This window comes from Cervus elaphus, chromosome 9 (genome assembly GCF_910594005.1).
Source record: "Cervus elaphus chromosome 9, mCerEla1.1, whole genome shotgun sequence".
In the NCBI taxonomy this organism is placed as follows: Eukaryota; Metazoa; Chordata; class Mammalia; order Artiodactyla; family Cervidae; genus Cervus; species Cervus elaphus.
In genome coordinates, this window is record NC_057823.1 from 40,344,001 (window position 1) to 40,369,682 (window position 25,682).

General features: G+C 51.5%; 4 protein-coding genes and 1 non-coding gene across 13 annotated transcripts in view; 2 read left to right on the forward strand and 3 right to left on the reverse strand.

Annotated features, from left to right (window-relative positions):
• The window catches only part of NSD1 (nuclear receptor binding SET domain protein 1), a 145,180-nt gene extending 138,604 nt beyond the window's left edge, over positions 1 to 6,576 (forward strand). For all 7 annotated transcript variants that reach the window (XM_043912366.1, XM_043912370.1, XM_043912365.1 and 4 more), the window contains one exon: positions 215 to 6,576. In XM_043912366.1, coding sequence (XP_043768301.1) covers positions 215 to 1,839 — 1,625 coding nt within the window. In that variant the 3' untranslated portion in view covers positions 1,840 to 6,576. The remainder of the gene's footprint in view (positions 1 to 214) is intronic.
• Positions 4,992 to 10,114, reverse strand: RAB24 (RAB24, member RAS oncogene family). Of its 3 annotated transcripts, XR_006342706.1 has the most exons (9): positions 9,542 to 10,114; positions 9,390 to 9,458; positions 9,103 to 9,181; positions 8,930 to 8,997; positions 8,740 to 8,839; positions 8,475 to 8,525; positions 8,274 to 8,336; positions 7,925 to 8,169; positions 4,992 to 5,170 (listed from the first exon to the last, which is right to left on the reverse strand). XR_006342706.1 is itself a non-coding variant. In XM_043912374.1 (8 exons), exons 1-8 carry the CDS (start codon positions 9,656 to 9,658, stop codon positions 8,105 to 8,107), a joined length of 612 nt encoding a protein of 203 aa, XP_043768309.1. In that variant the 5' UTR covers positions 9,659 to 10,114; the 3' UTR covers positions 7,812 to 8,104. The 3 variants fall into 3 exon arrangements, 2 of the variants coding, with proteins under 2 accessions (XP_043768309.1, XP_043768310.1); XM_043912374.1 differs by lacking the exon at positions 4,992 to 5,170 and having other exon boundaries at positions 7,812 to 8,169; XM_043912375.1 differs by lacking the exons at positions 4,992 to 5,170; positions 8,475 to 8,525 and having other exon boundaries at positions 7,812 to 8,169.
• A 42-nt stretch (positions 10,115 to 10,156) lies between these two features.
• Positions 10,157 to 13,732, forward strand: PRELID1 (PRELI domain containing 1). The gene is made up of 5 exons (XM_043912372.1): positions 10,157 to 10,457; positions 11,043 to 11,268; positions 12,697 to 12,810; positions 12,913 to 12,991; positions 13,190 to 13,732. The coding sequence occupies exons 1-5, from the start codon at positions 10,366 to 10,368 to the stop codon at positions 13,336 to 13,338; spliced, it is 660 nt and encodes a 219-aa protein (XP_043768307.1). The 5' UTR covers positions 10,157 to 10,365; the 3' UTR covers positions 13,339 to 13,732.
• A 248-nt stretch (positions 13,733 to 13,980) lies between these two features.
• Positions 13,981 to 18,946, reverse strand: MXD3 (MAX dimerization protein 3). Its single transcript, XM_043912373.1, has 6 exons — positions 18,178 to 18,946; positions 17,809 to 17,914; positions 17,122 to 17,151; positions 16,876 to 16,990; positions 14,543 to 14,726; positions 13,981 to 14,468 (listed from the first exon to the last, which is right to left on the reverse strand). The coding sequence occupies exons 1-6, from the start codon at positions 18,245 to 18,247 to the stop codon at positions 14,353 to 14,355; spliced, it is 621 nt and encodes a 206-aa protein (XP_043768308.1). The 5' UTR covers positions 18,248 to 18,946; the 3' UTR covers positions 13,981 to 14,352.
• A 5,382-nt stretch (positions 18,947 to 24,328) lies between these two features.
• On the reverse strand, positions 24,329 to 24,433 carry LOC122701189. The gene has a single exon (XR_006343023.1). It is a non-coding gene; the product is annotated as a small nucleolar RNA U13 (small nucleolar RNA).
• Between the last annotated feature and the right edge of the window lie 1,249 nt (positions 24,434 to 25,682).

Here is a 25,682-nt window from a genome sequence, read left to right on the forward strand (position 1 = left end):
TTGATACGTAGTTGTGACAATATTTGGCTGTTGTTTTTACACATTTTGCAGAAAGTAAAGCCCAGATCCCGAGGGAGGGGATGTGGGCAAGGGGCACGAGCTCTCTGAGGGAGGCAGCAGTTTGCATTCACTCCTTTGACTTGGTTCCAGAGCTGTGGCCCATCTTAGGCATGTTTTGTTTTCCTTAGTTTGTGTTTCACTTCTGTGTTTTCAGGGAAATGGGAGTGTCCTTGGCATCAGTGTGACATATGCGGAAAGGAAGCAGCCTCCTTCTGTGAGATGTGTCCCAGCTCCTTCTGCAAGCAGCATCGGGAAGGGATGCTCTTCATCTCCAAACTGGATGGGCGTCTGTCTTGTACTGAGCATGATCCCTGTGGGCCCAACCCTCTGGAGCCAGGGGAGATCCGTGAGTATGTACCTCCTCCAGTACCGCTGCCTCCAGGCCCAAGCACTCACCTGGCAGAGCAATCATCAGGAGTGGCTGTTCAAGGGCCCAAGATGTCGGACAAGCCATCTGCTGACACCAACCAGTCGCTGTCGCTGTCCAAAAAAGCTCTGGCAGGGACTTGTCAGAGGCCCCCGCTGCCTGAAAGGCCTCCTGACAGAACTGACTCCAGGCCGCAGCCTGTAGATAGGGTCAGGGACCTTGCTGGGTCAGGGACCAAACCCCAGTCATTGGTATCCAGCCAGAAGCCATTGGACAGGCCACCTGCAGTGGCAGGACCAAGACCCCAGCTATCTGACAAACCCTCTCCAGTGACCAGCCCAAGCTCCTCACCCTCAGTCAGGTCTCAGCCACTGGAAAGACCTCTGGGGACAGCTGACCCAAGGCTGGATAAATCCATAGGTGCTGCCAGCCCAAGGCCCCAGTCACTGGAGAAAACCCCAGTCCCTACTGGCCTGAGACTTCCACCGCCAGAGAAACTGCTAGTCACCAGCGGTCCCAAACCCCAGACTTCAGACAGGCCCCCTGACAAATCCCATGTCTCTTTGTCCCAGAGACTCCCACCTCCTGACAAAGTACTGTCAGCGGTGGTCCAGACCCTGGTAGCTAAAGAAAAAGCGCTGAGGCCCGTGGACCAGAATACTCAGTCAAAGAATAGAGCTGCTTTGGTGATGGATCTCATAGACCTCACTCCTCGCCAGAAGGAACGGGCAGGTTCACCCCATGAGCTCACACCACAGGCTGATGAGAAGATGCCAGTGTTGGAGTCGAGCTCATGGCCTGCCAGCAAAGGTCTAGGACAGATACCACGAGCTGTTGAGAGAGGCAGTGTGTCAGATGCTGTCCTTCAGCCACTGGGCAAAGCAGTGGCCCCTTCAGAACACTCCTGGCAAGCTGTTAAATCACTTACCCAGGCCAGACTTCTTTCTCAGCCCCCTGCCAAGGCTTTTTTATATGAGCCAGCAACTCAGGCCTCAGGAAGAGCACCTGCAGGGGCTGAACAGACCCCAGGGCCTCCCAGTCAAGCGCCAGGCCTGGTGAAGCAGGTGAAGCAGATGGCTGGAGGCCAGCAACTACCTGGACTTGCTGCCAAGAGTGGGCAGTCCTTCAGGCCTCTCGGGAAGCCCTCCCTCTCCACTGAAGAGAAGAAGCTGGCAACCACAGAGCAGAGCCCCTGGGCCCTAGGAAAGGCCTCACCAGGGCCAGGGCTCTGGCCCATGGTGGCTGGACAGACACTGGCACAGTCTTGCTGGTCCTCCGGGAGCACACAGACACTGGCACAGACTTGCTGGTCTCTTGGAAGAGGGCAAGACCCTAAACCAGAGCAAAGTACGCTTCCAGCTCTTAACCAGGCTCCTTCCAGTCACAAGTGTGCAGAGTCAGAACAGAAGTAACACCAGTAAATGCCACGTGACCAGACCAGCCGCCCCCAGGGTTCTTGGGGAAGGGAAAAATCTTTTTCCCTCTTAAAAAAAAACAGACCCCAACACTTTTCCACTGTTATTCTTTCCTTATATCCCAACATTCAAAACTCTTGTGACATTAGCCAGTGGGGGGCTTGTGGTTGTGTGAGCCATGTATGGAAATCCAAGTGGGCCCCAGCCAAGGAAACAGACAGACGCGGGTCTCTTTCCCCCCAACCTTTACTCATGGTGAACTTGAAATAAAAAGTCCACTCTGGAGTCAAGCATGGGATTCAATTCCACTGGTCAGGTTGGAAGGTAGTAGGGCTCTCAAAGCTCTTTATCTAGTCCTGCCAAGCCCCACTGAGGGTACCTGATGAATCCTTGGGAGGAACTAATACCCGTTCAAGTCGGTGGTGATTTCTTGAACATCTGTGTATGTTAGGTGTGGTACTCGTCACTGGCAGGAAATACAGAGATAAATAAGACCTGATCCCTGTGAGCCTAACATGCCTGCCTAGGTTCTCAGGTGGTTTTTTAAGAACCTTTGACCAGGAAATAAATAACAGGAAGTTGAGGGGCCCTGAATGTCCTTTGTGGCCCCAGAAGTGGTTCTTGAGTGTCTCCTGGTCAGCTGTCCCTGTGTGCGTGTGCATGCATGCGAGCTCATGCAGAGGTCTCCTCTATAGGCAGGAGGGGGCTGCACCAAAGCCGAGGGCTGTGACTGGGCAGCCAGTGCTGCTTCTGGCTGGGCTCTGCAGAGATCTGTCCTTGGTGGAGCAGTTGGTTGAGGGGCTGGGCTCTGTGAGGACACAGCTTTCCCTCAGTGTAAGAAGGCAATTGGCAAGCTTACCTTCCTTTTCTACAAACTTTCTTTCCTCCTTGTACATCAACTCACCCCAAGCCTGTCCCCCAAACACTCAGGTGCTTTCAGATTTCAGAGTCTCGGGCAGTAGATCTAGGGAATCTGGCAGACTCTGGGCTAGATCCACCACCAGCTCAGGGAGAATGCCAGATCCTGGTGAGAAATTACTCATCTTCTGATCTTTTGCCCTCCTACCTGAACGGAGGAGTCGTCATCTTCACTAGTGGATCCTATCACCCTCTCCCTGAGAAATGGTGTGCTCAGTGTTGAGAGCGCCTACCTGCTGACTTAGCCTAAGGGCAAGCCAGAACCCCTCCCCTATGACTGGCAAGATGGGGCTTACAGAGCAATGTCCAGCCTAAGAGATGACTCCTCATAACTGCTGATTATCTGTTACTGCTGCCCTGAGCTGGGGCCCAAGGGCTGGGAAATCTGTTGGTGCTACCCCGCCCTACCATTCACCCAGCTCACTGACTGCCAACAGGAAGTACTGTTTGGCCAGTTCCTTCCCATTCGCCCATCCCCTCGTCCCTAGACCAAACATGTTTACCTCTGCTTCGCCAATGTAGCCAGCAGCTTTAGCCAACAGGCCATCTCCTGGCCCCAATGTCTCCTGGCCATTTCTGTCTCTCAGTTATGGCTTTTATACCCTCAACAGGATTCTGTATTGTCCCAATTTCTTCCTCCTGAGTTTTTATTGAGATTACTCCTGTCACTTCTAAGGAGGGAACAATAGTTGTTTTAGAAGCATTTGCGCTTTATATAAAGATTTTAAAAAGAATTTGCTTTTATTTCCCAAAGTCTGTCTCTGGGGTTGAGACATTTGAACTCAGGCAGAGACAAGAGGCTGGGCAGAGCTGCCCTGAGTTTAGGGGCCTATTCTTGCATCTCACTTAGACCTCAGACTCTCCTCTGTAAATTCCACCTGCCTAGTTCTCCCCTTTCATCCTCTCTCTTCCTACATCATCAGAGAGGAAAAGCTCTTTGTTTAAGAGGAAGAGAAAACAAAGCATCTTATTTTCTTTTAAAAAAATTTAAACCATGGAAAAGATATTTTTAAAGAAATCCACCCAAAACATTAAAGTTCATTATATTAAGTATTTATCATGTGTGAGAATAATAAGTATATAACTGCAGCTAGTAGGTCCCTTTCCCTAATCTCTTAGGTATGAGTAGGATTTGCTTGGTGCCAGTCCTGTGCCCTTTTTTCTCCTGTCATCTGTAGTCGTGATCAGAAAAAGATAACTGCACTGCGCTGTCAGAACCTCTTTCCACTATGTTGTGTGTTCAATTACCGTAGCTCTTTGTTTCATGAAATAAACTGTGAATTTTTTTGGGGGGGTGGGTATGCAGGCTATGTAAAATTTTTAAGAGGAGAAGTTTGATCATGAAGTAGCTTCTCTGATGTAGGCTTTGGTAGGTAATTGACTTGACAGCCACTCTAGATAAGTCTCACAGGACAGGAAGGAGTGAGGGAAAGGTAGACCACTTTGTGGTTTTCAGTTTTTTCCATTCTCCATCATTCACTGGAAGCTTCCTTCCAGACCTGCCTAGTAAACAACTTCTGAACTGTGCTTGGTTTGGGGGAGGCAGGGTAGCCCTTTAAATGGTTGGACAGCCAGCCAGAGTTTTGTGAGGGCCATTGAAAGGTTCTTAGATTGATTGGAACCTAGACATTCAACTCAGGCCCACTAATAGTATTTGATACTAGATTGTTAACATCGTGAAAGCAGTCACTGTAGAATTAGAAGCAGAGTCGGAAAGACTTTTGGAAAGAGAGACTCTTGCATGAAAGGAGGGTGTTGACCTTGCCAGCCTTTGGGGATTTTCCTGGAGCCTGTGCCAAGACTTTTTCTCCAGGGAGTGTGAATTGGCAGTTAACAGGAAAGCTTTACTCTTAGAAACTCCTGATCTTTGTGTAAGGTGGTATTTTGGCATTTGGCCAAATGCTTATAAATCAGGATCTGAAGAGTCTGTCTCTAAGCTGGTTCCCCAGGAAGCCTTTCTGAGGAGGAAGCCATAGCTTCCACAAGTACCTGGAGAACTAATACCTCCCTTAGTCCTATTCAGAAGAAAATTATGAAAACTGTTGAAATTTTTATTCAAAGCCTCATTTGCTTCTCTACTGGAGCAAACCCATTCTCATAGCAAAACAGATGTTGCTACAACAGCATTTAAGTTTTTTTTAATGTCTGCTTCCCCCTGAAGTTACTGAGTTTGAAGTGATTTAAATCACTGTGTTGATCCTCTTCTGAACAACTCCCAAATCTACATCTTCAGCATTGATATAAATAATTGTTTTTTTCTTTACATTCTCCACCCCACACTACAGTCAGGGCATGAAGTGCATCAGCGATCCTTTTCCAGGCTTGGCAGCATCTACTCACTGGAGCTGGACTCGCACGTTGCCTCATGAGAACAGAGTGGCAGGAAGGAAGTTGGTCCTGGCAGCTTCCCCTGTGGAGAAGAATCAGGAGAGCACTAAACGTGGATGGATTTTATTTTTTGCATCAGCTCCTATAAAAAGTGGGTTTTCTCCAAGGCTTTTTGAGGGGATATCTTCATCCTCTTGGTATCTGTCAACCAGGTCAGAGTTAGCTCAGTGTCCTCACCTCTCTGAGATCATGGCAGGAAAGGAGGTGGGACAAGCCCCTATTCCTCCTGAATAATGACTGGGCGGTATCATGTGTTCGACATTCCAGATCATTTAGAGCTCAGTAGCTGCTGCATGAGACTTTCCTTGACTGTGGCCCGTTAGCTCTCAGCTGAGCTTCCTAGGGCTAGCGTAGCAGGGCCAGAGGTTGCTATAGTGTAAATTGAAAAAAAGAATAGGTAATTTGCTTTGTACACACACAAAAAATGTAATGATGGTGCTAATTTCCTGGTAAAAATAAGCACTGCCAAGGGTTGAAGGACTGGTGACTTGAGAAACCTAGATTCGTGTTTGGGAGCAAGAGATCTCATGTCTTAGTTCCTCGAGGTTCTGTTAGAAGAGAAGGTAGAGCCTTGGTGAGTCCTGCACCCGACCCTGGGGTGATCCAGTGCAGTCCGGAAGTGGAAGACACGCTGTTTGCAGATGAGGGAGTTCTTTGAGTTTCTCAGGGCTGGTGTTACCTTGTCCACAGCCTCCGTCCACACTGCCTGAACAGGCTTGTAGAGAGCTCCAGGTGTGGGATCTCCCTCAGATACCTTCTGCCCCTCTACCTCTTCACTCTCATGGGAGCACCTCTATTGCTTATGAAGACTAAGGATATTATTTCTTAAGGAAGTGGAAAGAGTTTATTTTAATTAGAAATCCACAGCCTGGGCAGAAACATTTCCTATCAACATAAGCAAAAATAGCACATGTGGTCCCTTTTCTAGAGCTACTTTCCCGTGACTCAAAACATCAGGCTCTTTAGGGGCTTCAGGTATAACACCTTGGAAATCCAGCAAACTTTTGCAGATAAGAGGTGAGCCCAGGGAGCAGGAGCAGAAATGATCGGTTCTGGTGCTTTAGACTTGCAGGGTCGGGGCAGAGAAAGGCAGTCTCCAGGTCTGAGACGCGTGCTGCCTGTGTGCATGTAGGCGAGTGTTGGGCGAGCGCAGCACACGGGAGCTAATGGAAGAGCAGCTTTCTAAGTCTTGGCAAAAAACAAGCTGACAAAGAGATCTATCTTTATATTTTTAAGGGGCAAAAGGGGGTGTCAGCTGAGGTCCATCACTTTTTTTGCCCCCCTTCACCCCCATAGATTGTCAGCGGTAAGTGAAACTCTTAGTGAAACAGAGGGGAGCCTGTGCTAGGAGTCCCCATAAACATGTACTGTAATTCTTTGTATATAGAAAAAAAAATTACTGTAAAGTAAAGTTTAACTTTACTCTTATGGCCCTTGCCCTGTGTTTTGTTTTGTTGTCCGTGGGGAGATAGAGCCTAACAGGAGGGAGGATGGGTGTGGCATGAGAGCAGAAGGCAGACTGAGGTGGTTCCCAGCCGGGGACACAGCTGAGCCCTTCCTCCAAGCACCTCATGGAGGTGGGGTGGGTTTCCTCCCAGCAGACACTGCTGTCAGAACGTCTGCTGCTTTCGGGAGGGGCTGCTGTCAGTCTCAGTCCCTACCCAGGAGGCCTCCGTCACCCACGCAAAGGAAGGGTGTTTTGAGGAATTGGTTTTTAAAAAGGAACTGGAACCAAAGCACTTTTCTGATTATGAGTCTAGCCGTCTTGGCCAAGTTTTTATTTTTTGAGAGGCAGGTGCTGAGCACTGCAGAAGACCCAGCCCAGGCCTAAAATGGGATAGTGAAGCAAAGAGGCTGAGCATCCCACACCAGAAAGGGAGGGCTGCTATATGCTTCCTTGTGAAAAGGAAAGGTCAGATGTGTACAGTAACATCTGGTTCTTCTGAAGTATCTTGACATCTAAGGCCCAAAAATAAAACTTTCAGGGAACCCTGGAAATCACTTCCCTTTGTGACTTCGTCCTGAACTTCCTGCCCCAGGGAAGAATAGGGGACAACAAGCATTTAGTCCTGCAGTTAACATTTCAACCATACTCTTCATAGTCTTGAACTAGGTACTAGTCACCTCATTTTAAAAGGAGAACACAGCCAAGTTTGAATCCCTTTTCTGGGTAGCTGAGTTACAGCCCAATCTGGATCTCTAAGACCTTTCTAAGTCTTGCAGAACCTATAATTTGTCTACTATTAAGCCACATTATAGCATGTTGCTGGGAAGCTTAGGCTGTGAGCCACAGGGATGACTCACAGACCTAGACGTAACAGAGGTGCAGTAGAGCCAGCCAGTCTGAGGTAGAAATGCTTGACCCTTTGATCTCTGGATACCACCTGAGTGCCTTTCAAGTTCTTAACACCAAGAAGGAACCATGTGAGCTTTGCACTGCCCCAACCCCAGCTTTTCACCCTATCTCTGCCCCCACCCAAGAACCCAGCAAAGGGCCCTTTTGCTTCTCTACTGTCTCAACTGCAACCCTACGGTGAAGCCACTTGGTTTCCTAAGGAAAATAAGACCTGAGAAGAACCCTGATTATAGGAAGTGAGGCCAATCAGGTGGCCCCAGAAAGTCCTAGGTGTCCTGACACCCAATCCAGACAGCAGGGAAAGGGGTTGAGTGTAATTCACAGTGCATTGATTTTATTTACAAATCAGAAGCCATTTAAATAATCTGTAGACACAACTGTTGTCCAGGGCAGAAGCCCGGGGTCCAGATCAGCCCTTACCCTCTTTGTGCCCATCAGTCAGCCCCAATGCTGTCTCCGTTCCATGGGCCAGCACAGGCAGGTGCCACCTCTGCTGCCACGGAAACCCAGGTAGCTCAGATGTTCGATCATCCAAGCCCAGACAAGAGCTAGGTCCAGCCTTCCTGGGGGGATCCCCCCCAAGGCCAAGTGAGTGGTGACTCAGTGATGACAACAGCTGTAGAAGTAGGGGTTTGCCTTCTGGCCCAGGTCCACACCCTTGTCCTCTGTCAAAGAGAAGAGGTGGTAGCTCAACATACTGTTGTGGGGTGGGGGGAGTCAGGTGCTGTGGCCTAAAGGGAGTCTCCACAGGAGCTAAGGAAAAACACACCTGTCATCACCTGGAAGGCGGCCACACTGACGTAATCCTCTGCCACTTTCTGGAAGAGCTCGTCTGGCAGGAAAAAGGGCGATCAGTGAGAACCAGACGCTAGGAGCCCAGGGATCACATAGTAACCCAGTCCTCTGGGCTTCTCTCTGCCTCCTTTGTTGCCCCTATGTGTTCTGCTGTGAGGCCAAGGATAGCACTCACCCACACTCTGGCCTGTCTTGCTGGATGTTTCAAAGAGCTGAGCTTTGATATCTGTAAAGAGAAATGACTAAAGCCTCATACTTGAGAATTAGGTGGCCACAGACTAGCAGTACAGGGACTCTTGTGAACCCCACAGATGCGCGGAGGCAGAGAAATTCTTCCTGTGGGGGATCTTGCCAAGGCAGCTCCCATTTTCTGTGACCCACCCAAGCAGCCACTTTCCTCCCCACCCCACCCCCAGCCCAAGGAGCTAAGGAGCAGCTACTGTCTGCATAGTCCTGAACGTCGTGGAAGTCCACCCGTCGCCGCCGCCTGTCCTCCTCCAGCAGGTCACTCTTGGTGCCACACAAGTAGATCTGACAGCCCTGGAGCAGAAGACAAGGCCAGGGTCACCCTCCTTGGGCCACCAGACCCCCAGCCCCTGCCTGGTCTTCTAGTGAGGTCAGGCCACCTACCTCCTCTAGGTTGCGCAGCTCCTTCACCCAGAACTTTGCCCGTTCAAAGCTGCTGCTGTCCGTCAGGTCTTGGTGTGGAACACAGGAAGCAAGCAAGGGTGAGGGGCTGTTCTGTAAGGCCAGCCTGGCACCCTCCCCTTCTTGTTTGAGGAACAGGCCAAAACCCTTCTTACCATAGCAGACGATGGCAGCCTTGGCGCCCCGATAGTAGATTCGGCTCATGGCCTCATAGCGCTCAGAGCCTGCTGTGTCCTGAAGGGTAGGGGGAGGCTCAGCCCTGGCCTGGGTTACGAAGCTATACTCCCCACGACTTCAAACTAATACCACGTCCTCCAGACCCCTGTTTTTAAGTTGGGGTCTAGAGAACAGAAACCTTCGTGAGCCCACAAGTCAGTAAAAGGCAAGGACGTACGCCTCCTCAAGAATGGGTTTTCCCAGATTACGTGCCCAGAGAACTTACCCAAATACCCAAAGTCACCGTCCGGTCTCCGACGGACATCACCTTGGCTACGAAGGCGGCCCCTATGGTCTGCAACCAAGGGGAAGCGATCAGAGCCTCGCGTGTCGGCTAGCCCCCTCCCACCCGTGCTGGGCCCCGCCGGGCGCACTCACATTCTGATAAGGCCCCACCAGGAAGCGGTCGTGCACGTATCGCTCCACCAGGCTCGTCTTGCCCACGTACTCCTTGCCCAACATCACCACCTTGACGTCCACGCGCTGCCCGCTCATGCTCCCGGGGCCGCCTCACCCGCGTCAGGGTCCTGAGCGGGGGCGCGAGGCAAACCCGGCTCTCCGCTCCGACAGGCAGCGCCCTTAGCCTCAGTCCCCAACCCCAGGCGCCAACCTAAGGTTCCACACGCCGCGACGAGCTTGAGCGACGACAACGCCTCCGTCCGCCCCCGCTCTTCGGGCCCAGGAATTATCCTCCTTCTAAGAGCCCGGGACCCGGGGCGGCCTGGGAGCGCGCGGGGCAGCGCCCTTAACGGCGCCGCACGCCGCCGCCCGACTTGCTAGCTCGATCTTTCGCTTGCTCGCCCACCTAGCTTAGAGGCCGCGCCGGCACAGATTCCCCACCGAGCCAGGGTGTTCCTCCAACCCAGCTCTGGCCCGCAGCGCCGCGACTCCAGCGGTGGCGGGGGCGGGGAAGGGAAGAGGTGGGGGGGTAAGGGGAAGGAGGTTGTGGGGGCGGGGTCGTCGGGTCACGTGGGCAGGCACCGGAAGAGGTGGGTACTTCACTGCTGAGCCGGAAGTGGCGCGCGGCCCGATAATTCCTCATGGCGGCGGGGGTGGTGGAGGCTGGTTGGGTGCGGCGCTGCAGCGACTGATCTGCTGCTAGCCTGGCGGCCGAGCGTCGAGCTCCAGCCCGGCCTCCGCGTGCCCCTCAGGCTCCGCACCCCTGATGCTGCTCGGGCGCTGAGCCCGCCCCGGCCGGGACGATGGTGAAGTATTTCCTGGGCCAGAGCGTGCTACGGAGTTCCTGGGACCAAGTGTTCGCTGCCTTCTGGCAGCGGTACCCGAATCCCTATAGGTACGTGGCCCAGGGAAAAGCAACGCTCCCACCTCACTGTTTGGAGATCGGAGTCTGGGGGCCGGGAAAGACTCGACTTCGAGTGGGGGGATCGCCAGAACCTGGCCATGCTTAGGACAGAAGAACCCTATCCGGGAAGCGGCCAGACTAGGCCTGCAAGGTACTGGAAGGAGGCTGGGCCTGGGCAGTGGATTACTTGAAGCCCTAGTCTTAAGGTTCTCTCATCTCACTGTGGTGAGAGACAGGAAGAGAAGGCAGCACAGGAATTAGGGAGGGATCTTGGGGTTGGAAGTTTGGGCCCTTGCCTGCTTCTCTGCCCTTGACTGCTCTCCAGTGGTGCAATAAATCAGGAGGTCCATCCCTGCTGGAATGCCCAGGAATCCAGGTCAGCGAGGGGGCGGGAGTTGGAATTTGCCCTGGGAGAGGCTCAAGGGCTCCAGTTCAGGTCTGAGCCACAACCACAGCTTACTCAAAGTTTGGGAAAAGGCCTGGCCATTCTGAGCGTGGAGGCTCCAGATGGGAACCTCAACAGGCAGTCTCCCAGGGTCAGGCTCCTGAGGGTCCCCTTCACCCTGACACCTGCAGCAAACATGTCTTGACGGAAGACATAGTGCACCGAGAGGTGACCTCTGACCAGAAGCTCCTGTCCCGACGACTCCTGACCAAGACGAACAGGATGCCCCGCTGGGCTGAGCGACTGTTTCCTGCCAATGTTGCTCACTCAGTGTACATCCTGGAGGATTCTATTGTGGACCCACAAAACCAGACCATGACCACCTTCACCTGGAACATCAACCACGCCCGGCTGATGGTGAGACCCCTCCCACTTCCCCCTCCAAACTAGAGCGCTCCAGATACATGTGGCTAGGGAACCATGAGAGGGCTTCTATGATTCAAGCAGATCTGAAGAGTGATAACTCTAGAGTACAAACTCGGATGGTCTTTTCAAACTAGGCCTGTCTTCTAACTCGTTCATACAGTGGAGGAGTACCTGTTTTCCACTTGTAAGTACTAAATGCAGGGCACTCACACTGCCTGGCACGAGTATAGGTTGGGCCACAGGCATGATGCTGAGGGAAGGAGACAGTGGTTTTCAAACATCAAGTCTCCAGAGTACCTTGGATGTACCTCAGAGGGGAAAGGACTGCCCCCCACCCCCCACTTTGACTGACTGTCTAATATAATGGATTTCTGCCTGAGATTCGGGGCACGGAGAGGGAAGTTCCACATACCTTTGATTTCTTGCTTTAAAAAAAAAAAGACTTGAAAACCCATGGTTTATTAATAGTTTAAGGAACATTTCATCTATGAGTACCTTGAAAGCCTTCAGGACACTTTTATTCTTTCTCAGTTAATCATCACAATAACACAGGGAAGTGGGTCTTACTCTATTGTGCAAAGAGAATAGTGAAGTTCTGGGAGGGGAAGTCTGCCCGCAAAGTCACAGAATGAGTCACCTTAATGCTTTGCCCCAGAGTCATCTGAGGGCCCTAGCTCTGTGTTTTGTAAATTACTAAGATAAGACCTCTGAGACCTCCCTTTCAATTCAGCTGTGACAGGTGTCTTTTTAAGTGTTTCTCTCGGAAGTACAGGTCCACTTTCTCCTCCCTCATAAGGATAGCTGTGGTGATTGCCAGATTTCCTTTTCTGTTTTTGGATTGCTAGCGGCTTAAGAGCCAAAGTGGTTGGTCATAGTGTTAGTTGTTCAGTGGTGATGGACAGGGAAGCCTGGTGTACTGCAGTCCATGGGGTTGCAAAGAGTCAGACACGACTGAACTGAATTGAACTGTGTGTGTCTCTTTGCAACCTGGTAGACTGTAGCCCACCATGCTCCTCTGGCCCTGAAATTCTCCAGGCAAGAATACTGGAGTGGGTTGCCATTTCCTTCTCCAGAGGATCTTCCTGACCCAGGGATCAAACCCGGGTCTTCCACATTGCAGGCAGATTCTTTACCATCTGAGCCACAAGGGAAGCCCGAAATGGCAGGCTGAAAACACCACAAGACCTCTGAAGAGTTCATGTGCCTTTTAGTGTGAAGGGTCAGAGGAGAGGTTTTTAGAGAGCAAAATGACTTTTTTTCCATTTTCCTACTCTCTTCCTGAAGTGCCATTTGAGAATCCAGTAAGGTAAGGGAAAGAATGCTTTTCCTCATGAAAAGAGGCAGGGAATCAAATTGATGTGTAAGTTGGCCAAGTGAAGGACTCCCAGGTGATGGTGGTTGACTTGCCTGCCTGCACAGATGGTGGAGGAACGATGTGTTTACCGTGTGAACTCTGATAACAGCGGCTGGACCGAAATCCGCCGGGAAGCCTGGGTCTCCTCTAGCTTATTTGGTGTCTCCAGAGCTGTCCAGGTGAGCAGCATTGGAGCGCCGGGGCCCAAGCCATTTATCATCGAGTCTGGGCTGGGGTTCCCTGGGCAACTCCGAATCCTTCCCTTTGTCATTTTTTGCCAGGAATTTGGTCTCGCGCGGTTCAAAAGCAACGTGACCAAGACTATGAAGGGTTTTGAATACATCTTGGCCAAGCTGCAAGGTGAGGGCTCGGGACACAGACAGAGGTTTCAAGTCCTACCTGCTATGATTGGGCCAGAGCCTACTCTGAGTCCACCCTCAACTCATCTGTACACTGAGTATTTTCTTCAGAGCCTGGCCCCCAGGAGATAAATGTCCCGGGAAGTCATTTAGGTTTTCTTGGCATTCTCTAAAACCAGCCCCCCACCCTTTGCTCCAGGTGAGGCCCCTCCCAAAACCCTTGTTGAAACAGCCAAGGAAGCCAAGGAGAAGGCCAAGGAGACGGCACTGGCAGCTACGGAGAAGGCCAAGGACCTTGCCAGCAAGGCAGCCACGAAGAAGCAGCAGCAGCAGCAGCAGTTCGTGTAGCCGGCCCAGGCCCCGAGGCAGCAGCCTAGCAGACTACCGGCGCCAGTCTGTGCCCCCGCCTCCTGTACTTTATCATTAAAAGCCAGCTTCTAGCCCTCTCGACTGTCTGGGTGGTGGGCTGAGGGCAGGGGCCCTGTTTGGCATCTCCAGCACAGCCGGCCAGTTCCCTGTGTCTGAGCTGGGCCTCCCTACTCCTGCATCGGGTGGCCGAGGACAGAGGCAGTGACTTGCCCAGGGTCACTGCATCCAGGTGAAGTGGTCGTAAATGCTAGACTGTGAGCTCCATGAGGGCAGGGACCGTTGTTTTATCCTCTGATGTGTCCCAAGTATCTGAAACAAAATCTTGCGTGTAACAGGCACTCAATAAATACTTGTTGAATTCAGTCGGACCCCACTCTGGAGTCAGAAAGCTTGAATCTTGACCCCACTGGTTTTCTGGCTTTGGCCTTCAGTACGGTCACGTCACTCGGCCTTGGTTCCACACTTGAAGTATGGACAGACAGCCTCCAAGCTGTGGGGAGTAAAGGGGCGCTGCCCAGTGCGGTCAGGAGGGTTTGTGGTGGCTGTAAATCTCATTTCTTCTTTTCCAGTTTGTGGCTGGAAGTTCCCACATTTTCATCAGGCAAGACCATGGACAGGAAGTTAAGAAAGAGGCTTTTAATGAAAATACAGTATGCATGGGGCAAAGGCCAGGGGCCCTTGTTTAGGAAGGAACATGAGGGCCCAAGAGGCTTCCTGCTGCCATGGACAGCTGGGCCAAGTGCTAGAAAAAATGCCCGGGAGGGTGGCCTGGGCCCAAGCTGCCTGCCCTGCAGGACTCAGGGGGGCTCAACACCCCTCTCCCAGGTGGGACTGCCAGCCACCAGCAGCAGGGTACGAGGAGCACCTGTTCCCACACAGGGTCCTTTTAGTCCATTCCAACAGTGACTCCAAGCAGCCCTGGAGGCTCGGTGAGGGCTCTGGCCTGATGGCGCAGAGTGGGCTGAGGGCAGAGGCCGCTCTGGGTGGTGAGGGTCATAGCCAGGCACCGCCGCTGTGTGAGTAGCTGTGCTCCTGGCCTGCGCTGAAGCCCCGCAGCAGCTCGGCCTCGCCTCCGAACACCAGGCTCTCCACATCCACCTCCAGCTCCTCTGCACAGGGAGAGGGCCAGTCAGGAGACCTGGCCTGCTCGTCCCAGCCAAGCCCTCCACTCCAGGGCACTTACCTTGGTCTGAGTCCGAGCGCTCGGAGGAGAGGCCTGAGGAGTCCAGGCTGTCCGTCCGCAGCCGCTCCCGCTCGCCTGCCGCGCCCAGCCCCCGGAGTTGCTCCAGCTGCCGCCGCAGGCTCTGCTGCTTGCTTCGCAGCTTCTCCTTGAGCTGCCGGGCCCGCTGCTCCTGCTCCTCCAGCCTCTGCAAATCCAGGGGAGCAAGGGGCTGGGCTCAGGCACCGCTGGACGGCAGACCAGTCATGTGACAGGCTCACTAGATGTGGGTGCCAGAGGGCTGCTCCCACATGCTGCAGGAAGCCGGGGCCTGCTGCCCTCCTGCCTCACGTAAGTGGCCTGGGAGTTCTGTCTGCACGGTTGGGAGGGAGGGCCGCACAATCTCCAAGGCCCTCAGGGCTCTCAAGTGACGTGAAGGGGTGGAGTGTGCTGGTATCAGGCGATGGAGACAGGAGAGGGACTGGGGCACACCAGCACGTGCACACACTAAGGCTCAGAGGAGGTGTCCCAGGCCAATTACTGCCACGTGGAAACAAACCCGGTGTTGCCAGATCTCCTAGGGCTTGTTGTTTTTGTTTTGGCCATGCCACACAGCATGTGGGATCTTCATTCCCTGACTAGAGATCGAACCTGCATCCACTATTTTTAGAAAGCTACGAATCCACCTGTCAATCGAAGACGTGGATTCGTTTCTTAAGTAGGGATGATCCCCTGGAGAAGGAAATGGCAACCCACCCCAGTATTCTTGCCTGGGAAATCCCATGGGCAGAGCAGCCTGGCGGGCTACAGTCCATGAGGTTGCAAAGAGTCTGACACAACTGAGCAACTAAACGACAAGAGATTAAACAAAGGCTACCAGTTTGTAACTCCTCCTCAAGACCCTCCCAAGAACCACAAGGCTTCAGTAGTAGTCCCCACCTGCCGCCTCCAGGCAAGCTCTGCCAGCCCTGAGATCCAGGGACTGGAGGGCCAAGGGTTCTCCAATCAGGCCCTCAGTGGGCAAAAGCATGCATTCAATCAACAAGAAGGGGAGAACTGGGTCAGGAGGTATTTGAACTGGGTGTAGATGGATGAATCAGCACTACCCAGGTAAAGATGGAGGAGGAAACATCCAGGCAGAGTGAAAACGGGGAGTATGGAGAGCTCAGCTTTTTAGTGGGACCCGGGGCAAGATGAGACCAGCGGCAAGGCCTGTGTTGTGAAGGGCCTTGAGTTTCACAGGAAGTAAGAAACTGAAGCTGTCCTGTCAAACCATGGAAGGTTTTCAGCAGGGGACAGACCTGGACAGATCTATGAGCAGCAAAGAACATTCCAGGGCAAGGTGGGGAGGACAGCCAGGTGGAGGCAAAACAGGAAGCAGGGAGTCCAGGAAGGAGCAATCCCTAGGTCCCGCCCGTGGGACAGCCGGCACCCAAGACACACATCCCTCTGAGAACCGTCAGGCAAACTCCACGTGAGACACTGGAGCTCACTTTCCAACCAGGGTGTTATTCAACCATAAGGCACCGTGAGGACAATGCTAACAGTTTCCACACCATTTTATTTGCTGCGTGGCACCTCCGGCCGTCTCTGCCACAGCTGACTGTGCCCACAACAGGCAGAGCACATGCTCACTTGTTGCGGAAAAGAATGCAAGTCAAGAGACACAGGCCTCAGTTCTGAATCTGCCTCTCATCAGCCGGCTCTACGCCCATTTCTTCCTCTGTCAAAAAGGGCCAGGAGGGCAGGAAAAGGCCTCCATTGTTTCCAAGTCGCTTTGAAGCGCCCCCACTCTGTGGTGATGCCTCGTCTTGAGTCAGCACATTCCACTCCCATCCACCAGGGGGCGCTGAGCTGAGCCCGGTAAGGAAGGGTCACTGGCGTCCTCTCGGCCGTTTCCCCCTTCTGGGCTCTGGACCTGCCTCCCAAAGCAGGACAGGCCCGTCAGAACAGGGGGCCTTGAGGATGCAGGAGAGGAGGAGTGAATAACAGTCCTCTCCAGTCTGAGGGACCCTTATAATGACCCATCACAGAATGTCCCCCATATGGAGGAGGAAATGAAGTCCAGAGAGGCTACCTAATTCGCTCCAGGTCTCACAGTTGGGATTCAAGTAATAATCGTTGTAATAACAAGTGAACATTTATTGGGAAAACTTGCTTAAAGCCTCAGAACAATCCTCTTGGGTTACTTCCTGCTTTTCTTCCTACTTAAACTTGGAAACTAAAAGCACAGAGCCCAATGTCACACAGTTGGTCTGTTACATGAGACTTCTCTCCTAGCTCCTCCCAGTCTCTCCCTATTACGCTTCTCCCAGCATCCTGGCAAGCTGGCCCCGGGCCCCAGGGGAGTGTCTTACCTGGATGTGCATTCTGGCCCTGCGCAGAAGGCTCAGTGTGGTGTACCGGACACAGTCAGCCCCCAGGGGCATCTGCTGCTTCAGCTGCTCCAGGCACCGCTTCAGCTGGGCCCTCCTGCAGAGGGAGGGGTCTAGAGGGCAGTGCCAGCCCAGGCCCGCTAGCCAGACGAGGGATGACAGGGGAGGGAAGGCCAGAGGGAGGCTGTTCCTGGGGACTGGTGCTCTCAGGGCAGGGTTGGGACTCACCTGCGCTTCTCCAGTTCGTTGTGCACAGACCTGCCAATGCCAGAGAGGATGGGGTAAGGGAGTGTCACTTACTGTCCACACCCTCCCAGAGTCCCCAGGGGCTCAAAACTCACTACAGATGTGTGCCCCAAACTAACCCACGGTGGGGACCTTGTGCTGGCCTCAGACAGCTGAGTGCCAGGCAGAGGCAGAGGCAGTAAGGAGGTCAAATGCTGAGAGAGGTCTGCCCAGGTGATGTGGGGTCCAAATGTGTCCCCTAGCCACAATCAGGAAGGGCTTCCTGAACACAAGTGACATTTGAGCTGAGCCCAGCCACACAAGTTACCCAAAATGAGTAGTGGGGGGAGAGGCATTCAAATTGAGGGGGAACGCGTGTGCAAAGGGTTGAGAGGATAGAAAAGGAGAATGCCTGTGAAGGAAAGCAAGTGGTTTGTTTTAGGAGTGTGAGTGGAAGCAGGACCCAGAACTGTTATTCACAGTTCCAAACACATCAGAGGTGCTTGAGAAATAGTCCTTGAACGAAGAGTGTGTGTTCGGAGGATGGAGAAACAGCAGGAGCCCGTATGTCTCCAGAGTAAGGTACTTGGCCCAGAAGATTCAAGCAATAAGGAGGAAGTGGGCAGTGGAGAGACCCGATGAAGGACGGCGCCCATCCCCCTACTCCCCGCTGCCCCCGGCCCTCCTCACCGCCCACTGTCCAGCGCGCCAGGAGCTTGGGGAGACCGCTTCCTCCTCCTGTGGACTGGACCTGGACTCCGGTGCGGGCACAGGGACGCATAGCCATGCTCGGCCTCTGCCAGAGAGAGTCCCCGCCAGCGTCAGGCTAGTCCCAGCGGGCGCCCCGGGCACGGCACCGTCAGAAAGGGATTCTGGGCTACAGGGCCATTTTCCCAACCCTTCCAGCCCACTGCCCGCGGACCCCTCTTAAGTTGAGCGCGGCGGTGCCGCAGGACTACTACCCCAAGGCCATGCATTCTTCAAGTCGGGAGTCAAGCCCAGCCCAGGCCAGTGTCAGCGAGTTCGCCGCCTGGAGTCCGACCAAAGGTTCTTCCTCACCTCTCTCGCGGCGCTCCAGGAACTCCGCCGCCTGCAGCAAGACTTGGATGTTGCTGGCCACCGGTTCCATGTCGGCGACTACCGGAGGCGGGCGGGCCTGGGGTGCCGACCCGAGTAGCGGCGGCACCACTTTTGTTACAATGTAACTGACACGGGGCAACAAACACAGGCGCCCGGCCCGCCCCCAAGACGCCCCGCCCCGGGACAGCCTAGCTCTTGGCCCCGCCCTTCTGGAACGCGCCCGGGAACCGCGGCCCACCCTCCGCCCACCTGCCCGCCCCCTAGAACTCCCTTAGGGCTGCCACCGACGCCGGCTGCAGGCCTGGCCCTCGGGCGAACCCCCGGGCTGGAGTGGGGGTGCCGCGTCTTGCCGCTTCGTTCAGCGACCCCGCGCCGACCACTTGGCGTTTCTGGGCCTCAGTCTCCAGCCCAGTACTGGTGACCAGAGGCCCGCACGCTGAGTGGTGCTATGGGGGCGGGTGGTCCACCCTAGGCCCGGGGCTCGGCCGCTGCACGTGGGCGCCGCGGAGGCGGGGCCGGCGGACGCCCTCGCCCATTTGCTCTCTGCCGCTTGTGGCTTGCTGACGTCACATTGTGGGCGGAGCACTAGGGCCTCGGAGGCACTATTGGCTGCGCGCGGCTCCGCCCTCTCCCGCCGCTGGTCAACACGTTCGGGCGGGAAAAGGAGCAGGTTTCAAATTTGAAAACCCCGGCGATGGGGGCGGGGTTAAGCGGGGAATAGGGCCGCAGTGCGCAAGCGCCGGGGGATGGGGCGGATCTGGCTCCAGCGCTAGGGGGTTAGTATCCTTGCAGGCTTGCCATCTCCCCCCGGAGCTCCTCGCTGCGCTTCAGCTTCCTACTGTGGCGAATGGGAATAGTCTTCCGGCTTCTCCTCATCTGCAGGGAAGTTGTTGCTACGAAAACGTCAGAAGCGTACCGATTTATGAGAACCAGCTGGCTAGAATCCTGCGTTCTGGAGCCATCGGGGTTGAGTTCTCTCACCGCTAAGTGCCCTCTTTCCTGTAAGTTCGGGAAGCCCTGCGAAACCGTTGTCGTTGAAGGCCTGGGCATTGAAGGATCAGAGCCGTGCGCAGTTGGTAGGAGCTGCTGATTTTGTAACCTGACACGGGCTTCTTCCTCCCACGGAGCCCATGGTTGCCTTACCCAGAGTCAATGAGCCCTTCTTTGCCTTACCCAGAGTCAATGAGCCCTTCTTTATCGTGACTGTCTAGCCTCCCGAAGGAGATGATGCAGTGACTTCTAGGGGCGGCACCCCCCTGCGGAGACAGTGACAGTCTAAGGGTGGAGCCCGGAAGACGAAAGCAGCTGTTACAGAGTTGAGCATTACTGTTAGGCTGGGGCTGAATCTGTGGCCCGGAAATGGAGAGGAGGGAGAAGGAGGAACTAGATTTTTTATAAAGACAGCCCTGGGTAAACACATGGCACACGGCAGTCAGTCCTCTCATTTCTTTGGACAAATCCTTTGAGTTTCTCTAGGAGTCACTTCTAGAGGGAATCACTGACATGCTCAGCCAAGAAATGCTGCCTGGGACTATCCACCCTTTCACCCACTCGTTGGCTCATGAAATGCTTGCTGAGAACTTGCAGGACCCTAGGCAATGTGCTGGGGGCTGGAGAACGCAAGGTTGGGCAGAACCAGACAGGGTCCTTCCCTCTGCCAAGCTCTTGCATGAGGGGGAGGGAGACTGACATAGTAATCACACAGTAAAGATACACTGTGACTTGTCCACACAGGAAAAGACACAATGTAAGGGCACTTCCTAAAGGAGCATTTGACCTAATCAGAGAGGTCAAAGAAGGTTTTTCTGGGACACGGTTGAGTAGCTGTTATCTATGTATAAGAGGAATGTATGAGAATTCCAGACACACTAATAGCAGGTGCAAAGGCCCTGGGGCTGAAAGGATGTATGCAGATGGAAAGAAGGTCAATGTGGCCAGCGTAGAGAGATCAAAGATAATGGTGCAGGTTGACACCGGAGAGGCTTGCAGGGCCCAGAAGAGACTGAAGGGTTCCCCAAACCCCCACCCCCAATTAATTATGTCTGCAGAAAAGAGTCACAAGACTTGTGAATGAATTTCCCATTTTATTTCACTAAAGTCAGCACCCACACAGTGTAGGCACAAACCAACTAGTAAGATATCTGGGACCCAGGTGGCCCAGCCTTGGGTGGGGAGAGCTGTGAAGGATAAGAGTTCCCAGCAGTGGGAGGGAGCTCTTAAAGAGTTGTACTGTGTGCTTAGCAGTGTCCAACTCTGGGACCCCATGGACTGTAGCCCACCAGGCTCCTCTGTCCATGGGGATTCTCCAAGCAAGAATACTAGAGTGGGTTGCCATGCCCTCCTCCAGGGGATGTTCCCACTCAGGGATTGAACCCAGGTCTCCCACATTGCAGGTGGATTCTTTACCATCTGAACCACTAGGGAAACCCAAGAATATTGGAGTGGGCAGCCTATCCCATCTCCAGAGGATCTTCCTGACCCAGGAATAGAACCAGGGTCTCCTGCATTGCAGGCGGATTCTTTACCAGCTGAGCTACCAGGGAAGCTCAGAGTGAGGGCTGCTCCAACTGGAGGTTGTGGAAGTGAGGCAGAGGCTGCAAGGGGGACTTGAGTAACCATGTCAAGGAGTTTGGACTTCATCCAAGAAGGGCAGGCTTTGAGCTAGGGAACAGCATGGCCCTCAGGCCTCCCAGGGCCACTAACTAGAGGAAGAGGAAACAATCCTTCCCAGGGAGCAGGGCAAGTGAGGGAGGAAGGGGCTCCTGCCCCAAACCTTTGGATGCCCTTCTGGGCCCCTCTGAGGCAATGCTAGTACTAGTACCATCTGGGTGCAGGGCTGAGCAGAGGCCTCCAGTGCTCCTGCCCTCTCAGCAGTGACTGGTCTTAGAGCCTCTTCCCCAGACTCAGAGAAGAGTCTGGGGAAGAACTCGGTCCTGCCGAGTTCAGCCTGCACACTGAAGCCCTGTGGCCTCCCCAACCCTCAGCCCTTACTGCCCACACCTCAGTGCAGGTTCTGTTTGAAACCAGTGTCCTCTGGGCTCCAAGGGGCAGAGCCTGCATCGGTGCCCTGAGTGAGTGGGAGGGGAGAAGGGGACCCCTACCCTGCTGCCTTGCCCCAGTCAGGACATCTGGAAGAGGGCGGCTTTCAGGGCCTCAGCCCCGGGCTCACCATCCTCTCTCACCCTGTGGACAGGATGCCTGAGGAGACAGGGCCCTCTCGCCTACTTCCCCGCAGGTGAGAGTAATGGGGAGGTGGGGCAGTACTGGAGCTGAGGCCTGGCTCAGACCCTGGACCTGGCACAGCCTCTTCTCTATGCTCCCTGTCCCAGTCTCTCCCAGTTCACTCACCCTCCCCTCTTCCCAGAGAGTAGCATTCCATGGTCACTGAGCTAGCCAGGCCGTGTCCCTGCTGAAAGTCCCTCCAAGGCTCCCTCAGCCCTGAGGACAAAGTTCAAGCTGGCTGTGCCTTCCTTCCACCTGTCAGGCCCCATGCCCTGCCCTTGCCCCACTTCCCTGACTCTGCTGGTTTGGCTTACATGTCACTTCCTCCAGGAAGTCCTCAGGCCTCCATTCTTCTGAAAATCGCAGAGCATCCTTCTGAAAACAGCAGTGGCTCTGTGTCCCTCAGGATCAGCCTTCTCTGTCTGCCTAGGAGCACAGCAAGAGAGGAACCCCTTTCTTAAAAGGGGTCGGGCCAAGCTGTCGTGGGGGGAGGGGACAACAGACCTTGGTGGGCCTAGCTCTCTATGTACACAGGAGGCCAGTGGCATAGCAGTCAACAGGCCCCCAACTTGGAGGCCCCCCCGGAATGCCACTCCAGGCATGTTACCAGAGACTGCACAACACTGGCTGTCAGTCAGGAAGGCTAATTGCTCCCTCTGCAAGTGCAGGGGAATAGGCCATGAGGCCAGGCCTGGCCAGACTATGTCTCAGGAGTGACTGACAGTCCTGGTTATCCTGGGTGGGGGCACCAGGAAAAGGCCTCTATAAGACCTGTAGTATGTCCACATTTTAATTCCTGATATAGGTAGATTCCCCACCACCACCTTTGACAAGTTTTACTGGGAGTGTATCAATTTTGTTCATTTTTTTTAAACAATCAACTTTGGATTTCTTTTGCTCCTTTGTTATCTAGTTTCTTCACATGGAAATATACATGATTCACTTTATTCCTTTATTCTTTTCTACACCTTCCTTTCACTCCATCCCACAAACTTTAAGGTGTTGTTTTTGTTTTGTTTTTCATTCACATAGAGATATTTTTAGAATTTTTCTTTGACCTGAGGCCTGTGGGTAACCTGAAGTGTTTTCCATGTCTAATACTTGGGAATTTTCTAGATGTCTTTTTATTACTGGTTTCTAATTTAGTTCTATGGTGGTCAGAAAATATACTCTTATGATTTTGATCATTTGATTCATCAAATTTATCAAAGCCTGTATGTTCCAGTATATGATCTATCTTGATGAATGTTTTATATGCACGTAAAAATAACAGGCATCCTCCAGTTGTTACCTCCAATGTTCTAAAAGCATCAGATTAAGTTGGTTGACTGTGTTGCATTAAAAAAAAAAAATTTATATCCTTATTAGTTTACTAGTTCTATTAGTGGAAGATAAGTGTTAAAATCTCCAAATTTAATTGTGAAATTGTCTATCACATTTTACTTTATATATGTGAAACTCTAGGTGCATATACATTCATGATTGTTTTATCTTGTTGACTTCATTATTTTTGCATTCTGAAATGCAAGGTTATCTTTGACAACCTTTTCTCTAACGCTGCTTTGATATTAATATAGTCACAACAGTTTCTTTTGATTAGTGCTCTCATTGTGTGTTTTTTCCTGTCTTTTTTACTTTTTACCTAACAGTGTCTTAGTATTTAACATGTTTATCCTACAAATAGCATATGACTGGGGAGTTTTCCCTTGTGGGCTGATAATCTCTGACTTTCAATTGTGTTTAATACAATTATTCTGACATAGTTGATTTTAAGGTCTATCATCTTGATTTTTATTTTACATTTGTCCCATCTGTCCTTTTCCTCTTTTCCCTCTTTTTCTGACTATTTTGGATTATTTGAGTCTTTGTCAGCCTTCCATTATATATTATATATTAATATCTACAATTGGGTTATCATTTCCTCTTTAAAGTGGTCTTTTAAGTATTCACTTTAAGAACTGTAATAATAAATGTCTTTAAATTAGCACAGTCTACTCTAAATTAATATCATACAATTTAAAATATAAGGTAAGAAACATATACCATTATGCTTCATTTACTCTCTACCATCCTTTTTACTACTGTCATTATATATTTTATTTCTATATGTATTAAAATTCCTAGAATACATTGCTACAATCTTGCTTTAAACAGTCAATTGACTTTTTAAAAATTAAGAACAAATAATCTTTTATATTTCACCACACTTTTACCATTTCTAGCGTTCTTCATTCTGTCTGTAGAGCTGGGTTTTATTGGTACCACTTTTCCTTCAGCCAAAGGAGTTGCCTTTGGCCTTTCTTGCAGTGTGGGTCTTTTAACAACACATTCTACCAGCTTTTCTTCATTGAAAATGTATTTATTTCATCTTCATTTTTGTAGCATATTTACACTACATATAAGATTCTAGGTTGACTGCCTTTCAGCACTTTAATTATGTTACTGGTTTGCCTTCTGACTAGCATTTCTTTTCCATGTCAGCTGGAATTCTTATCACTTCCCGCTGTATGTAATGTGTTTATTTCCTCTATTCTAATTTTTTTTTTCTTGTTTTCAGTTATTGACTCTGGTTGCTCAGACGGTAAAGAATCCACCTGCCATGTCAGAGACCTGGGTTGGGAAGATCCTCTGGAGAAGGGAATGGCTACTCACTCCAGTATTCTTGCCTGGAGAATCTCAGGGACAGAGGAGCCTGGCAGGCTACAGTCCATGAGGTCACAAGGAGTTCATCATGACTGAACAACTTTCACTCTCATTTTCATTGGCTATGATACCCGTGGATGTGGTTTTCTCTGCATTTGCCTTGCTTGGTGTGTTTTGAGCATCTGGAATGTTTTTCAGTCTTTAGTTTTTCAAATATTTTTCTCCACCTCTCTTCTCTCTCTCCTCTTTTTTTTTTTTTTTTTTACGTCAGACAGGTAATGTGCCGATGTCGTAACAAGGTTTGGAAGGAGGCACATGTCACGCAGCAGCGTGAACACCCAATCATCGTGCTCATGAACTACAAAAGGATCTCTCTCTCCTCTCTTAATCTGATCTCAATTTCATGTATGTTTCCCAGTTTCATAATATACCAAGGGGAATTGATGCTGTTAGTTTTTTTAATTTTTTTTAAATTGAAGGCTAATTCTTTACAATACAGCATTGTTAATATTTTGTGTGTGTGTGTGTGTGTGTTTTAATCTCTCTGCTTCATTGTGGATAAGTTCTATTTACTTGCCTTCAAATTGGCTTACTCTTTCTTCTATAACATCTAATTTGGCGTTTAGCCCACCCATTGTAGTTTTTACTTCAGCTATTATATTTTTCAGATCTAGAATTTCCACTTAGTCCTTTTTTTAAAGTTTTCTACCCATATCCCAGAATATGTCATTACACATGTGTTATGGGCTTCCATAACACAGTATTATAACTGAGTGGCTTACAACAATAGAAATTAGTTCTCTCACAGTTCTGGAGAAGTCCAATCTCCAGGTGTCATCAGGATTGGTTCCCTCCTGAGGGTCCCAGGCTGACCTCATTTTATAACTCTATCTGTAAGGATCCTATTTCCAAATTAGGTCACATTCGAAGTTTTGGGTGAACATGAATTTTTGAGGGACACTATTCAACTTATCATTACCCCTTCTCTATCCCAATTATTCTTTTGCTATTAATTAGTTTATATATTTATAATAGTTGTTGTATGTCCTTGCCTGATAATTCCAATAACTTAGGGTTTTATTTTCGGGAGGGGGGCTTCCATTGACTATATTTTCTCTTTATTATAAAGCATATTTTCTTGCTTCTTCTCATGCCTTATAATTTTTTACTGATTCTAGAATATAAAAGTGAGAGAAAAGATAATGGAGTATAACCATATCAAAGTATATACTGGGGTTTTTTTTCAATTTATTTATTTTGTGGCTGTGCTGGGTCTTCACTGCTGCTCACGGCCTTTCTCTAGTTGCGGTGAGTGGGGGCCACTCTCAGCATGGCAGCGTGCAGGCTTCTCATGCGGCGGCTCCTCTTGCTGTGGGCGCACAGGCTTCAGTAGTTGCAGCTCCCAGGCTCTAGGGCACGGACTCAGTAACTGGGCCACATGGGTTTTTGTTGCGCCGTGGCATGTGGAATCCTCGCTGGGCAGGGATTGAACCCATGTCCCCTGCACTGGCAGATGGATTCCCATCCACTGTACCACCAGGGAAGTCCTATATTATTTTGTTCTGTTTATTTTCTTAAGAGTGCAAGTCCTTACCTGTTTGGCAGTTAGAGGGACAGGC

What these genes read in the sequence shown, in the direction of transcription:
- RAB24 (XM_043912374.1), bottom strand. Translation starts at nt 9,658, where the DNA reads ATGAGCGGGCAGCGCGTGGACGTCAAGGTGGTGATGTTGGGCAAGGAG. An exon ending in CGGTGACTTTGGGTATTTGG is followed by an intron (nt 9,182 to 9,389) that starts GTAAGTTCTCTG and finishes CCTACCCTTCAG; the next exon opens with GACACAGCAGGCTCTGAGCG. An exon ending in AGCTGCGCAACCTAGAGGAG is followed by an intron (nt 8,840 to 8,929) that starts GTAGGTGGCCTG and finishes CTTCTGCTCCAG; the next exon opens with GGCTGTCAGATCTACTTGTG.
- PRELID1 (XM_043912372.1), top strand. Translation starts at nt 10,366, where the DNA reads ATGGTGAAGTATTTCCTGGGCCAGAGCGTGCTACGGAGTTCCTGGGAC. An exon ending in GTGTCTCCAGAGCTGTCCAG is followed by an intron (nt 12,811 to 12,912) that starts GTGAGCAGCATT and finishes ATTTTTTGCCAG; the next exon opens with GAATTTGGTCTCGCGCGGTT. An exon ending in CATCTTGGCCAAGCTGCAAG is followed by an intron (nt 12,992 to 13,189) that starts GTGAGGGCTCGG and finishes CCTTTGCTCCAG; the next exon opens with GTGAGGCCCCTCCCAAAACC.
- MXD3 (XM_043912373.1), bottom strand. Translation starts at nt 18,247, where the DNA reads ATGGAACCGGTGGCCAGCAACATCCAAGTCTTGCTGCAGGCGGCGGAG. An exon ending in GGCGCGCTGGACAGTGGGCG is followed by an intron (nt 17,152 to 17,808) that starts GTGAGGAGGGCC and finishes TGGCATTGGCAG; the next exon opens with GTCTGTGCACAACGAACTGG. An exon ending in GGGCCAGAATGCACATCCAG is followed by an intron (nt 14,727 to 16,875) that starts GTAAGACACTCC and finishes CTGGATTTGCAG; the next exon opens with AGGCTGGAGGAGCAGGAGCA.